The following is a 15,172-nucleotide window of genomic DNA, read 5'->3' on the forward strand; positions in this document are numbered from 1 at the left end:
ACAGTCATGTATCATCATGCGATTTCATCACGCATTTGCGACATTACAGCCATTCATTCCCGGTCGTCATGGTAAAACCATCATCAGCTCTAATGGACAGATATTAAATATAGGAATAAAGATCCCGTATTAAAGAATACAATGAATATGGAAAGATTTGAAAAAAAAAATGCAAAGCGGTGTTCAGCTTCAGTGCATAATCTATTATTATAATGGTATTTATTTTGTGAAAATGAGATGATAAATAATGAAAACATGATAAAAGACAAACTAACTACAATACTAATAAGAACAAGAATAATAAAAATAATAATGATACAGTGATCGAGATAAATTAAGCAGGGCAATAGGGAGGTCTAGGTACGGAAGGAGAAGGATGCACAAATGAATTAATGGTCACGTACAACGTATAAATCATGATACCAACACCCCAAATCATCAGACAAATATCAACCGCTTTATCCCACCATTTTTTGGAGCTAACTTTGATGTGTAAAAGACCAGGGAAAATGAAACACAAAGGTACGCAGGCCAAACTTCCCACTATTTCGAAAAGGAAAAGGACGATCAATCATCATTTTCAGTTATCACCCTTTTTATTTTTATTTTTATTTTTTTTACTTACCAAGAGAGACAAACTTGTCCAAATTATCAGCCCCAATACCAAAAGCCAAAGCAGCACAAGCAACTGAGATCACAGCGCGATAAAAGTTTTTGGACATCTTTACACAGATACTATCCCGACCCGATTTGAACTTGTAGAAAAGAGCATTTTCAATAATCTTCAACGCAGGGAACAACATTAATGGCATACTAAAAAAAAATAACAATTAGTTCATTGGATTTTATTTTATATAACATCAGTCTCCCCCCCCTTTTTTTTTTTTTTTTCCTTACGTCAAAATGATGGCAGCAGAATATAAAAGTTCGACAGAGATATTCAAACGACTTTCAGGCGGGAAATTGTAAATGACAGCAGCTTCGATTTGATCGCCATAGGCTAAGTAAGATAAAGTTCCTATCAAGACGTAAACAAGTGTAACGATCATCAAGCCAAAAGCTGTTACAAAAGGGAATTTTTGAGGTTTTTCCATGGCTTCAACAATAGGAATCACTAAAAAAAAAAAAAAAAAGGATGAGTTGTGCACCATATTCACCTTTTTTTTAAGACTTACATAAACCAATGCCTTCAAAGGAAAAAGTAGCAGTACCAATCATCATACCAAAGTTCACAGAGTTAACGGCAATAACATTAGGTCCCACACCAACATTGTGTAATTGATCAGAAGTAAAGTATATGATAACCACCAAACCAAATAGAATAAAGATATCGGCTAAGATAGCACAAAAAGAAAGGCGAGCAATATGACGGATCAAGGATAAAGGTACCAATACAATCAAGGGAAACCAGACATAGTACTTTTCAATAATTTGGTTACGACAGTTGGAAAGAACATTAGCGACACTGAATAAGTTTCCAGAAACAAAAATAAAGTAGGAGGAGACAAAACCAATTTGAGATATGACAATGAAGAAAAGGATAGTATAACGAAGTGCTTGACAATACTATTAAGTCATTATAAAAAAAAAAGTCAAAAGAAAGAAAGAAAGAGTTAGAAAAATAAGAAGCAAAAGGTAGAAAAAGAGAAGAGTTCATTCCCCGCCTACTTACCAAAGTTGCTCCCATATCACCATAGGAACCACCAACAATTTGTTGAGTTTGTACTAATCGTAAGAATGCCACCAAACAAATACAAGCAATGATCACCATGAGGATAATAGATAAAGCCAGTCCACCATTTTGAAAACTATACAAAAAAAACAAAAAAAAAATTAACTATCAATGAACAATATATGTCACTTCAAGCGGACCAACAAAAGAAGAAAAAGTTTTTTTTTTTTTTTTCTGTTTTTCTGTTTTTCCATTTTGTATTACTTACGCTTTAGGTAAAAAGAGTACACCAGATCCGATAAAAGCCTTCAAGAACATAAACATGGCTTTACCAACAGAAGCAGTAGGGGTCTTTTTTACAAATTCAGTTTCGATTTCTTCATCCAATTTCTCTTCGTTGATTTTTCCACTGATAACACGATGTCGTCGATGATCAACATCATCATCTTCATCCAAAGCTTCACCAGCGAAATGAGAATATAAAGAGAAGGAAGAATAAGATCTAGCACCCATAGATACTCGTTTAGCAGATTGTGCAAAAGAAGTAGCTCGACTTGATAATTTTGGTCTAGGACGTACAGGTCGTATAGGTACTGTAGTACTTGTTCCTTCATCAGATTGATCTTCTTCATGGATCATATTAGGAATAATACCAGAATCCACTCTTGATGGTGTCATTTTGCCTCTTGATATACTAGGAGTTGAACTACGGGGTATAAATTGAGAGGTAGGACGAGAGTTAGGTCGAGAGTTTGGTCTTGAATTAGGTAGAGAGGTAGTACCATGACTACTGATATCAGTGACCTCTTTTTTATTCGATGTCATCTTGATAATTAAAAAAAAAGGAAAAGAAGAATTAAAAAGAAAATAGAAAAAAAAAAGATTCGATGAATATCTTTTTTTTTTTTTGACAGCCAGCTATGAAACCTTGGGAGTACAAAAAAAAAAAAAAAAAAACTTGAACTATTATTTCATTTAGGCTTCCGATGATATATATAATTTTCCTTTGGATCATTTTTTTTTCTACTTACTATAATAATTCATTTACCGTAATCCTGCATGAAATACTTACACTCTCAGCCTATTGTTTTTTTTCTCTTTCTCTCTCTTTTGTTCTTCCCTAATCTGATTGGAGCCAATCATCCTCTCTATTTGACATCATTCCCTTTTTAGGTAAGCAAGAGTAAAAAAAAAAAAAAAAGGACACTTTTCTATATACCTCAAGAGTTCCCGTTTTTTTGTTGCTCAGCAAATCATCATCATTCTCTTTTTACCATTCTATACACCGCTTTTGGAATAACCATATCTCTTATTGACGGAGATCAAACCCATTGATGTTTATTCCCTTTGAAGACAAACAAAAAGAAAAGGTGACAATATATAAAAGAAAGTAGAAAAATGTAAAAAAAAAAAAGAAATCATTTCTTTTATATATATATTATATTTGATCATGTTCATAACTAATATAATCATTGCTTTTTGTACTCTACAAGTAGTTAGTTCAATTCCTGTCGTTCATGAAATTGAAAAACATCCTGTTCTATGTGATCCTTCGGTCATTCAAGTAGGTAACACAGAAGAAGATGAAAGGGTGATCATTATCATGCAATATTCATATCATTTCTATATTATCATCCATTCATCATCCATCATTTTACACAATCATCATTCATATTCATTTAGCACTCAGGATATATCACTCTTAGTCCAGGTGTTCGATATTTCTATTGGTTTTTCGAAAGTCAAACAGATCCTAATAATGCACCTTTGACTGTATGGTTAAATGGTGGGCCTGGATGTTCTAGTACGTTATATATATATAAAAAAAAAAGTAAAAAAGAAAAGGGTTGTATACAAAGAAGTATGATGTCATGTCCCTTTTGAGTAACCATTATCGATCCATTGTACTTTCCATTTTAGGCATGGTGTAAGTTTATCCAGTTCGTGTTTCTCTCCGCTCCCCTAAATTTTTCTTTCCTTTCTTTTCTTTTTTCTTTTTTTTTTTTTTTGGATAGTGGATTATGGCAGGAATTGGGACCTTGCAAGATAGAAGAAGATGGTGAAAGTGTCAGTACTAATCCTTTTAGCTGGAATAAATACTCCAATCTTCTCTTTTTTGATCAGGTAATGGGAATACAACAATTAGAAGGGGGAGAATGAAAGAAAAGGTTGATTAACTTTATAATATTAGCCCGCTGGTGTTGGTTTCTCTTTAGGTGATGATCTAGTGGATAGTAGTGAAGCTGGAGCAGTCCCTGCTTACAATTTTTTGCTATCCTTTATGAAACGTTATCCAAAATATGCCTCAGCGCCTTTACACTTCTTCGGAGAATCTTATGCTGGTCACTACATCCCTGTTTATGCTGATTATATTATGCAACAAAATCAATTGGTGAATCAAGGTCTCAAAGAAAATCCTATCATTCATTTGAAATCCATTGGTATAGGTAATGGTTGGACAAACTCTGATATTCAAATGTAAGTCAAATATGTTAAAAAAAGAACAAGACTGAGTAATATATATATATATATATATATATATATATCTTTGATTTTAGGGAAGCTTATCCTACTATGGCCTGCAATTCTACTTGTAAGATCCTGTGTTTTTTTATTACTTTTATTTTTATCTGATACTTACCTTGTTATATATATTTATTTATTTAGATGGTCCTGTGGTATCAGAAGAAACATGTCAAAGAATGAGAAACAATATGCCTGCTTGTTTGAAAAGAGGTAAGAACTATACTTTATCATTTATATATTTTATTAATTTTTTTTTTTTTTTTTAGTGAATAGATGCCATGCAACTGGAAAAAATAGTGATTGTGCTATTGCAGAAGCATATTGTAATACACATGTTGTTTCTCTTTTTGATCAGTCTAGACGAAGTTATTATGATGTACGTACTTCAGATGATCCTCGTTCTGATTATGTCGACTATTTGAACAAGAATACGACAAAGGAAGAAATCGGTGCTACTGGCTTATATGAAGAATGTTCTGATAAAGTAGTAAGTTCTTTTTTTTTCAAATATACTCTTATATCTGATTGGATTTTCGTTTCAAATATAGTTTGAACACTTCGTTTTTACTGGTGATAGGTAATGATGATAATAATAGAAAAAAAAAAAGATCTGATTAGTTGTGGAATAGAATCATTGTTTTTAACATTTATTTTTGATAGTATACGAAATACAGATTCTTATGTAGCAAATGTTTTGAATCAAGGAATCCGTGTGCTACTTTATGCTGGTGATGCTGATTATATATGTTCATGGGTAAGATTTATCGTTAATTTTATATACTTGCTAATTATCTCTCTCTCTCTTTAGTATGGGAATTATGCATGGTCTTCAGTATTGAAATTTGATGGTAGTGATGATTATCAAACACAGAAAATGGAACCCTGGTTAGTGGATGGTATTGAAGCTGGACAAATCCAATCTGGTGGAAATTTGACATTTATTCGAATCTATGAAGCTGGTCATGAGGTAAGAACAACAATGGACGTTTTTTCTTCATTTTTTTTTTTAATTCTTTTATTCATATTGTCATTTGATTAGGTTCCTTATTATCAACCCAAGGCTGCTTTACAAATGTTTAATACACATATTCAAACATGATAGCTTTAGTTTTCTCTCTCTCTCTTCTTTTTTTTTTTTTTTTTTTTTTTACATCGAATTAAACTAAAAAAAAAAATATCCTTTATATCATTGGATATTTCATCTTCATCATTATATATAATATATATGTATATTGATTATTTATGTTATCTATTACATCTTTATGTTTGAACCGCTCATTGTTTCTCTTTGTAAGGCAGAAATCTATCCAATGACATTCATCGGAAATTGAACGCTAACAGAATATTTTCTAGTGCTTTCATTATTATTATTTTTTTTTTTTATATATTGTTCCCCTTCTCTCTTTATCTTGCGTTTTTCTTTCTTTCTTTATTATTAAATTATATTGATCAACAATGTCATCTGACCACGACCATGGAAAAACCCCAGCAGATCGTGTTTATCCTTTAGAAACTTCGTCTTCTACTATGACCAATCCAACTTCCTCTAGTCTTGTCCGTGACAAAAGTGATTTGACAATGGAAGACAATTTTAACGACGATACTGACGGTACTGATGACGACGACGTCTTTTTAGATTTGACATTTCAAAATAGGCAACAACAACAACAACAAACTGGAACAACACAGGATCAATCTTCTAGCAATTCATCGACTTCACGACAACGTTCACCTGACCCATTAGACTGGCTTGTTGACGAAGGACTTTCTGAAGATGCTCTGATAGCCATGGGAATTGATATTGCTGAAATCCGTGCCCAAAGAGAAATTGAACAACGTCTTGAAATGGAAGCGAAACAACTTGAATATGCCAAAAAATTACAACAAGAACTTGATAGGGAAGCTCAACAATCAACAATAACCTCGTCTATACCTACTTCGACTTCTTCAACAATCTTACCCAACAACATGAATATTCCAACATCAAGGGAATTACCAGAAAGCTTTAATACCAACAATAATAACAACAAGCGAGCCAAAACAATACACGTCCATGATGGGAATGTCACCAATAATCAACAAGCAGAATCATCAACAAGTGCTGCGGATCAGACGAACGTGTTTGTGATTGACAGCGAAGATGACGGTTTGGTTGATTTAACAGCAGAAACTGGCAACTCGATAGACAATGCAATTCCATTGGGTTGTTACGATTCAGATGAGGATTCAGTAGATAATGATGATGATTTGATACCTTTAGGCAACACGAATGTGGATTACATCTTACGACAAATGGAAATCATCAATCAACGCCATGAAGCTCAACGACGTTACGGTATCACTATGAATCCTTTCCCCGAGTCATCTTCTTTCTCTCTCGCTCACCATACCTTCACACCTACTGGTTTTTCAAATCGAAGGATGAATCCTGCCATTGGTGATCCAACGAAAAGGTCAATGACAACAGCCCAAGCGGGAGATGAATTGCGCAAGTTACTGGAAACCATTAATGATGAAGAACCTCCTCCACCTGAAAGTAGATCTGGAACTCCCGATGGACTCAAAGTCAATTTATTAGAACATCAGAAGATTGGGTTTCAATGGATGACGAAACAAGAATTATCTATCAACAAAGGTGGAATGCTAACGGATGACATGGGATTAGGAAAAGTAAGTGTTTTTTATGATATATTTGTCTTTTTTTTTTTTTTTTTTTTTTTTTTTTTTTTTTTGGTCTGTTTTATTAATTTTTTTTTTTTTTTAGACGGTTCAAGCTCTATCCATTATAGTTAGTCGCAAATCTGAAGATCATGCGCCTCCTTCCGATATGCTTAATATGACACCTATGCAACGTGCAAAAAGGCCTGTACAATCCATCAAAGTCAAAACTACTCTGGTAATTTGTCCTGTATCCCTCATGGAACAATGGGCTCAAGAAGTACGTTACAAGACTGAAAACCTTTCTGTTTATGTTTATCATGGTTCACGGCGTACAAATGATATCTATGAATTGTCTAAATATGATGGTAACATTAATTTGATCTCGAATAATTCAATTGGTACTCAACTCTCCTTTTTTTTTTTTTGTAGTCGTTATCACTTCTTATACAATGATTGGTGGTGAATTTACTGAAAGTCATGTTAGACGTGGTCCTTTAGCTTGTTTGAAATTCCATCGTGTTATCCTGGATGAAGCACATACCATTAAAAATCGCAACACCCGTACCGCACAAGCTTGGTAAGAAAAGAACATAAAAGGAATCTTCATTGATTGACATATTTTTTACTATTATTTTATTCCATAGTTACCGTATTGAAGCAACTCATCGTTGGTGCTTGACTGCCACACCTATCCAAAACAAGATTGAAGAACTTTATTCTCTGATTCATTTCTTACAAATACGACCTTATTGTGATTGGTCTACTTTTCGGGAAGAAGTGGTATCTCCTTTGCGACATGGTAAAAGTGATGTAAGTATACATATATATATATATATATATATTTATTTATGCATGATTTATAATGATTTCGTTTTTTTTTCTCTCTTTTTTTTTTTAGGTATTGAAAAAGGTTCAAGTCATCCTCAAAGCCATTGCATTACGAAGATCAAAGAAAGCCCAAATCGATGGTCGACCTATCCTCAATTTACCTGAACGCAATGTACATTTTACCCATGTGGATTTCAGCGACAGAGAACGACAATTCTATGACTTTGTAGATAATCGGGTTCAACAATCCTTTAATAACTATGTAGAAGCTGGAACGGTGATGCAAAATTACTCAAATGTAAGTGAAGAATATATTATATATACATTTTAACGGATCATTTCATGATTGATAGGTATTGGTACTCTTATTACGACTACGACAAGCTTGTCTTCATCCAAAGCTCACTACTATTGAACTACCTCAACAACGCAATGACGAAGAACATTTTACGGAAAACGCAAAGTCTCTGGATAAAAAGGTGGTGGATCGATTACTCAGTGGCAAAGAAGAATTGTTAACTGTTGAAGTAAGTAATTATAATAGAGAAAGAAAAACCATTTATTAATATTGCCTTCTCTTTTTTTTTTTTTTTTAACAGTGTCCTATCTGTATGGATACTGCACAAGAACCTCGTATTATATCTGGTTGTGGTCATATCTTATGTCGTGAATGTTTACAAAGTAAATGACAGAGATCTTTTTATTTTTGTTATTATTATCATAGTGTATAATTTAACTGATTATTTTTTTTTATGTATTTTGTTTGTTGATAGCTTATATCAGCGGTAGTGCAGCAACAGGTATTGTGAAATCATGTCCTCATTGTCGTGGTGAACTTGTGATGGATAAAATAATATCTGTGGCCAAATTTCTCGAGGTATATGCGCCAAATCCTGAAGAATTATCCAAGCAAGAAAAAGAAGAAAAGGCAGCAAAAGAAGAAAAAGAATTGGAAGCATCTCTAGGGAAGGTACAAGAATTCGTTAGTAGCAAAAAGATCGATACAATGCTTGAAATCTTGGCCAAGACACGCGAAGAAAGCAAAGGCTATGACAAGACCATTGTTTTCTCCCAATTCACTTCAATGTTGGATATTATGGAAAAACCTTTGAAGGCAAGTGGATATAAATTTGGACGATACGATGGAAGTATTCCTGTGGCAACACGTACCAAAGTACTTGAACAATTTTATAATGACCCAGCCATGGAAGTATTGTTGGTTTCCACTAAATGTGGCTCTCTTGGTTTAAATTTGACAATGGCGAATCGTGTGATCTTGATGGATATATGGTGGAATCCAGCCTTAGAAAATCAAGCTATTGATCGAGTACATCGAATTGGACAAACAAAGGATGTGGAAGTGCATCGTATCTTTATCAACAATACAGTGGAAGATCGTATTCTAGAACTACAACGTAAAAAACAAGCTATTGCTGATGGTGCCCTTGGTGAAGGTACGGGTGAAAAGATTGGTCGACTTGGTTTACAAGAAATGTTATATCTTTTCCGTGGTGGTCGTGTTCCAGGCTCTGTGGATTCACTAGCTGGACCCTCTCGTACATGAATTTTTTTTTTTACCCCATCTCTTAGTTTTTTTTTTTTTTATATAGTACCCTTTCAAAATCAAAATATATATATGTTGATATCTACCTAACACCCTCCTACTTACACCTCTCGAACAAAAATTGAAAAATATATATTTTTATTCCCCCCCTTTTTTTATATATATATATTCATCTAACAAAATAAAACAATGCATGATATACTAGTTGATATTGATGAATGAACTATAAAGGAAATAGAATAATAATTTATTGAAGAAGTGATACCAAAATAAAAATAGAAGTCAACATAGCTACACCAAAAGCAGTGATAAGAGGGATCATGGAAGAGATCATACTTTCACCAGAACCGACATAACAACTTGGACAAAACATGGCTAAAAAAAAAAAAAAAAAAAAAAAAAAAAGGAATGGTTTATCACTATCCAAGATTCTCTGATTATCATCACTTACAATCGGATCGTCCAACATACGCCTCAGTACTATATAAAGCTACCAAGAGTCTTGAATCGGGCATTAACCAACCAGGGCTTGGGAAGGCCTTGGGGCCACGTTGATCATAGACAAGCACAGTATAATAACCTACCATCAAAGGTGTGTCCACAGTGGCCAAGTCCCAATAGGCTTCAGTTGCCGTTCCTTGAACAATAGTGGCAGTAATGGTCTGTTTCTGTGGATTGGCCAAAGCTATAGTGAGATTCATCGGTTGCACTTTGAGGGCATTGGGATCGGCTGTCCATGCCAAAGTTATGTTCGAAACCCCAATCTTGTACAAAGGTGGGAAAGTCTGGTTAGGGATTGGTGTCTTCCATGTCAGGTACGCTGGAGGCATGTTGTTGGCAAACGAAGCTGATGTTGGCTTGCCTGCAAAAGGATTGTCTTGTTGTGTGCTGTTCACCATACTACTGCTACTACTATTATTATTGACTGAAGACGATAAGGTTGCCATAATAACTGGACTGCTGGAAGACGGTAATGGATTGCTGGAAATAGGTGTAGGAGATACTGGATTGACATGATAAAGAAGGTTAATAATAATAATAAAAAGAAAAAGAAAAAAAAAAAAGACGAATCATGCTTTTTTTTACCTTGAGAATCAGACTCCGCTATATAGGTGCAAAGGAGAACAAGAAAAAAAAAAGTTAAATGTATCAATCAATTCACTGTAAGTATCAAATTACCTCGTTTATGAAGAGCCCTTGAGGCATCACTAAGACTTGAATATAAAATCAAAAGAATAAAAAGACTGATGAATATAGAACAAAACCTCATTTTTGAATTGAGAATAATAGATATTATAAGTAAGAGCAGTCTAATAAAAATGATAAGTCATACAAGTATACGTAGGATTAATGTATATATTTATAAGGAAAAAATTAAAAAGAGAGAACAAGAAGAAAAGAGAAAAAAAAAAAAAAACGAGATCATTGGGCCTCCTCTTCTTGTCAACCTTTTTTTTTTTTTTTTTTTTTTTTTTTTTTTTTTTTTTTTTTTTTTTTTTTTTTTTTTTTTTTATTCTCATCTTCCCCTTAACCAAACACAAAACTACAGATTATGCAGAGGACCTTTTACCCTGCGAACATGTTTCATATGATTACTTTTTTCATTTTTTTTTTCCTTCTTCGTCATTAAGTGTAGTCCTTTCATTCTATAGCATATACTAATATCTTAATAATAATATTTATATAGATACAATCTAACAAAGTAATTTATTTTCCAAAAAAAAAAGTTAAGGAGAATAATAACAACAGCGTATAAGTAAATTCAGGGGTATATATATATATATATATATATAAAAGAGGGAGGGTGTCACATATAACTACAAAGAGATAACCACTGTAAATCATGATTTTGGAATAATCCACCAGTACTTGCTGTAAATCCAATCCAACATGTTTGTCGTTCATTCATATACTTCCTTAAATCCAAATCATCCAATGTCAATACTGTGATATAGTTTGATGATGATGGTTCTTTCAATGCTACTTCCATTGTTCGCGCACTGGTTAAATAACGAATACGACAATAAATCCATTCTCCACTGTTCATTGCTGGAATGGCTGATGTATGTTTGAGTGAATGATCATGATGTGCTGAATTGTTGTTGTGTAATCTTCCTTGAATGCTGATATGGTTGGATGATGGATCAGCACATCGATCTGAGCTATATATGCCGAATTCGTTAAATAAAAATAACAATAAAAATAAAAAACATTAGTTTCTCTCCTTATAGTCATCATCATCATCATTTATTTCTTCTTTACCTGTCATATGTATCAAACTCTATGGCCAAACTATATATAAAGGAATTAGTAAAGATAGTTTTTTCTTTTCGCTTCATATATATATATATCTTGTCGATTTTTTTTTTTTTTTTTTTACCTATTTTTGATTCCACCATAACCCAATTCGCATCCACCTAGTCATTTGTTTTCAGGGTCAGTCATTTTCATTTGCATGATTGTTGTATTTTAGATCTAGTTATTTACCTTCACCTAGTTGGGCCTGATCATTTGCTTGTATAACAAACGCCATTCCATCCGCTCCACCGTATGCAGCTCCCCCTTGAGCATTGGTCATACAAAATGCAAATTCTGTTTCTAATCCGCGTGATATATCAATGAGTTGTCGAGTAAATAGACCTCCACATTGTGAAGATTGTGCTGCCGTTAGTCGCCAAATATTCTTTGTCGATCCCATGATGCTTCTTGCTGATCCTAATAACTGAATATTGTTGATTGTTGCATTTTCGAAGATCATTCGCTTTTCTAATCCTAATATCTGCAATTAGTTCACTTGTTTTTATTATTATTATTATTATTATTATTATTATTATTTGTTTTTAATTTTTTTTTCCTACCTTGTTTTCCAAATACACTATCATGTGGTGTTTTTCCCGCTATTGAGCATGATAATGACGATGACAATCCACTTTGACCCTGTTCGCCTCGTAATGTTCTCCAAGTAATAGATCCTATTACAAATAAAAAAAAAGTGATCAGTTTGTTTGTAAAAGAAAAACTCAATCTTCTGTCTATAAGTTTATTCTTGACTCTTACCACTTTGTCGACCCAGGAGTTCACTATCTTTTACTACGGGAGGTCGTCGACTTGCTTCATCTAATTCCTTTTGTTCCATTTCCTGACGTTGTTTGATAGTATTTCGACGTTCAGCATCCATCAATGCTTGTTTATCCATACAGAGTTGCTTAATATAATTTGCTAGATCAAGTTCGTCTACCAATTGTCGTCGACTTTGTACCTTTTTCCAATCCCTTACATATCTACGTGTCACATCAACCACTTCATCTGCCGAGAATGCTATACAATAGGTCAGTTCCTTATTCCATCCTGCAGTGTACATCATTGGCTAGTTTTATTAACAGGAATAATAATTATTATCATACAAAAAAAAAAAAAAAAGGTTAATAAAAAGAATGAATGAATAAAATAGTGAAACTTACGCGATCAAAGGCTTCTTCACAAGGATCACAGTGAATCCATCTATTTTGAAAAGTTGAGTAAAATTCAGTCCATACATGATCAGTCTTGTCTAACACCAATCTAGCTTCAACACCAATAGCACGACAACATAAAGTAAAACACTTATAAAAAAAAATTAATGAACTTGAAAATTTGAGTCTATTAATATCACTTACATTTGCCCATTCACCACAACGTCCTTTCCGAGTTTGCAATAGTTTGGCAGGATCACTATTATGTATAATCAATGAGTTGAGAACTTTTGGATATTGTTACTTACTTATATCTAGGGAATCGACTATATGCTTGACAAATATTACAACGATAGAGTTCAATAACCGAAGCACCATAGTCAAGGTCTTGTTGAGTAGCTTGAGTGTATCCAACAGAAATAGTATCTTTTGCCTAAGTTAATAATAGTAAGAAAAAGTTTTTTTTTTGATTCATTTAGTATATCATTGCTTTTTTTTTTCCTTTACCATACAATTATCACAAGGCAGTTCGTTAATCCATTGGAAAAAGTCGTTTTTGAACCAAATAAGTAGTTGTTTGATAACTTGATCTTCCAAATCTTCCAAACAAGTACATGTTTCTTGAGCTTTTTCATACAATAAATGTATAGGTATGATTTCAAGAGCTTGATCCTATGATATGATAAAAAAAAAAAAGAAAGAGATGAGAGAATGAAATATATATTTTATATATATTACCAGAAGTTCGCGTTTTTCGTAGTCATTTGCTCTGTCGCTATTAGCTTTGATTTCACGTAAAAAAGAGTTAGTAAGGTTTTTTTGTTTCAATAAATCCATCCATATGGAAGATATTCTAGAAACAATACTATTGATCTCATCAGCTTGCATAATATAGATTAAAATAAAAAAGAAAGAAAAGAGTTAATAAAAGCATTATAATTTCTTCAAATCTACGTATTTCGCCCCCCATTTCGGTGGTTGAAAAGAAGAAATGGAAAAATGGTTAGTATCATGATCAACTAAATATTATTTGTATATGTGCACTTACCAGAAAAAAAAAATCCAAACGGCAAGAAGACAGACAGAAGACACAAAAGACAGACAACCAGAGGCACAACAAGAACGACGAGGAAACCAAAGAAATAAGAATCAATATTCTGTCGCGTGTGACCAGGTGAACAGAAAGAAGAAGACATCAACCAGGAAACAGACAAAATGAAGCAATTGGTTTTTTTTTGTGTTTTTTAGAAGAAAGAAAAACAGAATAAAGGAGAAAATAAAAAAAAGTGTCTTTTATATTGTTACATTGAAACTATCAAATAATGATGATTATTTTATTAAATCGAATAAATGATCTAATCATTATATGTCATAAAATAGAATATAGAACTCATATCTCATAAAATAAAATAAAAGGCTACCTGTAAGAAATCGAGCATAATAATGATCACGGTTAAAATATTAAGAAGGACGGAATTTGAAGTTGGCCATTCTCTATGCAGAAAACTTTTTCCTATCATTCTTTTTTATTTCTTTCCCTTTCTTCTCTCTACACTCAACTCTTTCTCTCTCTCTCTCTTTTTTTTTTTTGGGACTTGCTGCTATGGATATTCACGTAATTTGAAAAAAAAGACTTATATTTCAGTTGAAAACTAACAGTATATATATATATCAGTCACTAGGTAACTCAAGAGAAAATCTCTCCTTGATTTCGTTGTTTGGCCTACAAAAACGCTCCATTCTCTTGAACGCAAAATTTGTCAAGTGCAATTCCTAGATGAAAATCGCAACAACAAAACGATCCGCAAAGACAATGGTACCAATTCTAAAAAAAAAAAATGATAAGTCTGTAAAATACGGTGATTCTAGCAAGAACAATCAAGCCAGGGGACAAAATAAATGATGCCAATGGTGACCACCACAACAGATAACAACAGCGATGAAGGCTCCAACAGTTAAAACTCCAATCATGACAATGTCACTGAAGAAGATCCCAATGAGGATGACACCAATGAAAATGATAACAAGATGCCATCGATGAAGGGAAGAGAGCAACATCATTATCGTGGCCAATAATAGAATCAGCACAATCATCATCATTATTAGGAGCATAATACTTACAATGCCAACAAAAACGCGATTACTATTAGCAAACTCAAAGGCCATTGGCCAAGGTAAAAAGAGAAAAAAAAAGATGGTATTGGAATTGAAAAATAATGTTGTTCTCATCATCTTCCTTGTTTTATTTTTTGACCGTATGAGTCTTCATTTAGAGTAAAGCAAATCAAGGATAACGATCAGTGGCTATATTCAACATATTTTATTATTAGACTATATAGTTTTAGATATAGAGATCTTTTTTTGTTTTATACATCATTTCTTCCGTTTGAATAAAAAAAATATTATTTGATAGATAAAGATAGTTTTATATTCAGGATTACGACGCGATATGGAAATAGAATGGGATCA

General features: G+C 33.1%; 6 protein-coding genes across 6 annotated transcripts; 2 read left to right on the forward strand and 4 right to left on the reverse strand.

Annotated features, from left to right (window-relative positions):
- Positions 1–182: 182 nt before the first annotated feature.
- On the reverse strand, positions 183–2,543 carry BX664DRAFT_386210 (transmembrane amino acid transporter protein-domain-containing protein). Its single transcript, XM_051549312.1, has 6 exons — positions 1,941–2,543; positions 1,673–1,808; positions 1,176–1,566; positions 898–1,114; positions 626–813; positions 183–543 (listed from the first exon to the last, which is right to left on the reverse strand). Exons 1-6 carry the CDS (start codon positions 2,495–2,497, stop codon positions 335–337), a joined length of 1,698 nt encoding a protein of 565 aa, XP_051400622.1. The 5' UTR covers positions 2,498–2,543; the 3' UTR covers positions 183–334.
- Positions 2,544–3,122: 579 nt separating this feature from the next.
- On the forward strand, positions 3,123–5,317 carry BX664DRAFT_359296 (prepro-carboxypeptidase Z; the record flags this gene model as incomplete). Its single annotated transcript, XM_051548082.1, has 12 exons — positions 3,123–3,236; positions 3,356–3,476; positions 3,593–3,599; positions 3,688–3,796; positions 3,864–4,150; positions 4,231–4,265; positions 4,340–4,408; positions 4,465–4,685; positions 4,747–4,775; positions 4,859–4,952; positions 5,007–5,165; positions 5,238–5,317. The coding sequence occupies 12 exons, from the start codon at positions 3,123–3,125 to the stop codon at positions 5,295–5,297; spliced, it is 1,305 nt and encodes a 434-aa protein (XP_051400623.1). The 3' UTR covers positions 5,298–5,317.
- A 1,302-nt stretch (positions 5,318–6,619) lies between these two features.
- BX664DRAFT_264282 (SNF2 family N-terminal domain-containing protein) lies at positions 6,620–9,251 on the forward strand (the record flags this gene model as incomplete). Its single annotated transcript, XM_051540810.1, has 8 exons — positions 6,620–6,868; positions 6,963–7,224; positions 7,289–7,436; positions 7,504–7,669; positions 7,758–7,985; positions 8,041–8,214; positions 8,287–8,368; positions 8,461–9,251. The coding sequence occupies 8 exons, from the start codon at positions 6,620–6,622 to the stop codon at positions 9,249–9,251; spliced, it is 2,100 nt and encodes a 699-aa protein (XP_051400624.1).
- A 247-nt stretch (positions 9,252–9,498) lies between these two features.
- On the reverse strand, positions 9,499–10,521 carry BX664DRAFT_365625 (uncharacterized protein; the record flags this gene model as incomplete). The annotated part of the gene is made up of 3 exons (XM_051548481.1): positions 9,499–9,626; positions 9,703–10,254; positions 10,431–10,521. 3 exons carry the CDS (start codon positions 10,519–10,521, stop codon positions 9,499–9,501), a joined length of 771 nt encoding a protein of 256 aa, XP_051400625.1.
- A 469-nt stretch (positions 10,522–10,990) lies between these two features.
- Positions 10,991–13,878, reverse strand: BX664DRAFT_333873 (uncharacterized protein). Its single transcript, XM_051545603.1, has 12 exons — positions 13,752–13,878; positions 13,442–13,653; positions 13,211–13,375; positions 13,012–13,136; positions 12,908–12,962; positions 12,713–12,853; positions 12,309–12,618; positions 12,110–12,223; positions 11,739–12,023; positions 11,632–11,668; positions 11,514–11,543; positions 10,991–11,413 (listed from the first exon to the last, which is right to left on the reverse strand). Exons 2-12 carry the CDS (start codon positions 13,589–13,591, stop codon positions 11,059–11,061), a joined length of 1,767 nt encoding a protein of 588 aa, XP_051400626.1. The 5' UTR covers positions 13,592–13,653; positions 13,752–13,878; the 3' UTR covers positions 10,991–11,058.
- A 400-nt stretch (positions 13,879–14,278) lies between these two features.
- On the reverse strand, positions 14,279–15,073 carry BX664DRAFT_333874 (uncharacterized protein). Its single transcript, XM_051545604.1, has 3 exons — positions 14,966–15,073; positions 14,379–14,877; positions 14,279–14,318 (listed from the first exon to the last, which is right to left on the reverse strand). The coding sequence occupies exons 1-2, from the start codon at positions 14,970–14,972 to the stop codon at positions 14,582–14,584; spliced, it is 303 nt and encodes a 100-aa protein (XP_051400627.1). The 5' UTR covers positions 14,973–15,073; the 3' UTR covers positions 14,279–14,318; positions 14,379–14,581.
- Between the last annotated feature and the right edge of the window lie 99 nt (positions 15,074–15,172).

Source organism: Halteromyces radiatus (assembly GCF_025201355.1).
Source record: "Halteromyces radiatus strain CBS 162.75 chromosome Unknown BX664scaffold_4, whole genome shotgun sequence".
Classification (NCBI taxonomy): Eukaryota; Fungi; Mucoromycota; class Mucoromycetes; order Mucorales; family Cunninghamellaceae; genus Halteromyces; species Halteromyces radiatus.

What these genes read in the sequence shown, in the direction of transcription:
- BX664DRAFT_386210 (XM_051549312.1), bottom strand. Translation starts at nt 2,497, where the DNA reads ATGACATCGAATAAAAAAGAGGTCACTGATATCAGTAGTCATGGTACT. An exon ending in GTACTCTTTTTACCTAAAGC is followed by an intron (nt 1,809 to 1,940) that starts GTAAGTAATACA and finishes TTTTTTGTATAG; the next exon opens with TTTTCAAAATGGTGGACTGG. An exon ending in TCTGCTGCCATCATTTTGAC is followed by an intron (nt 814 to 897) that starts GTAAGGAAAAAA and finishes ATTTTTTTTTAG; the next exon opens with TATGCCATTAATGTTGTTCC.
- BX664DRAFT_333873 (XM_051545603.1), bottom strand. Translation starts at nt 13,591, where the DNA reads ATGCAAGCTGATGAGATCAATAGTATTGTTTCTAGAATATCTTCCATA. An exon ending in TAGTGTATTTGGAAAACAAG is followed by an intron (nt 12,024 to 12,109) that starts GTAGGAAAAAAA and finishes TGCAGATATTAG; the next exon opens with GATTAGAAAAGCGAATGATC. An exon ending in TATGGTGGAATCAAAAATAG is followed by an intron (nt 11,544 to 11,631) that starts GTAAAAAAAAAA and finishes CTTTATATATAG; the next exon opens with TTTGGCCATAGAGTTTGATA.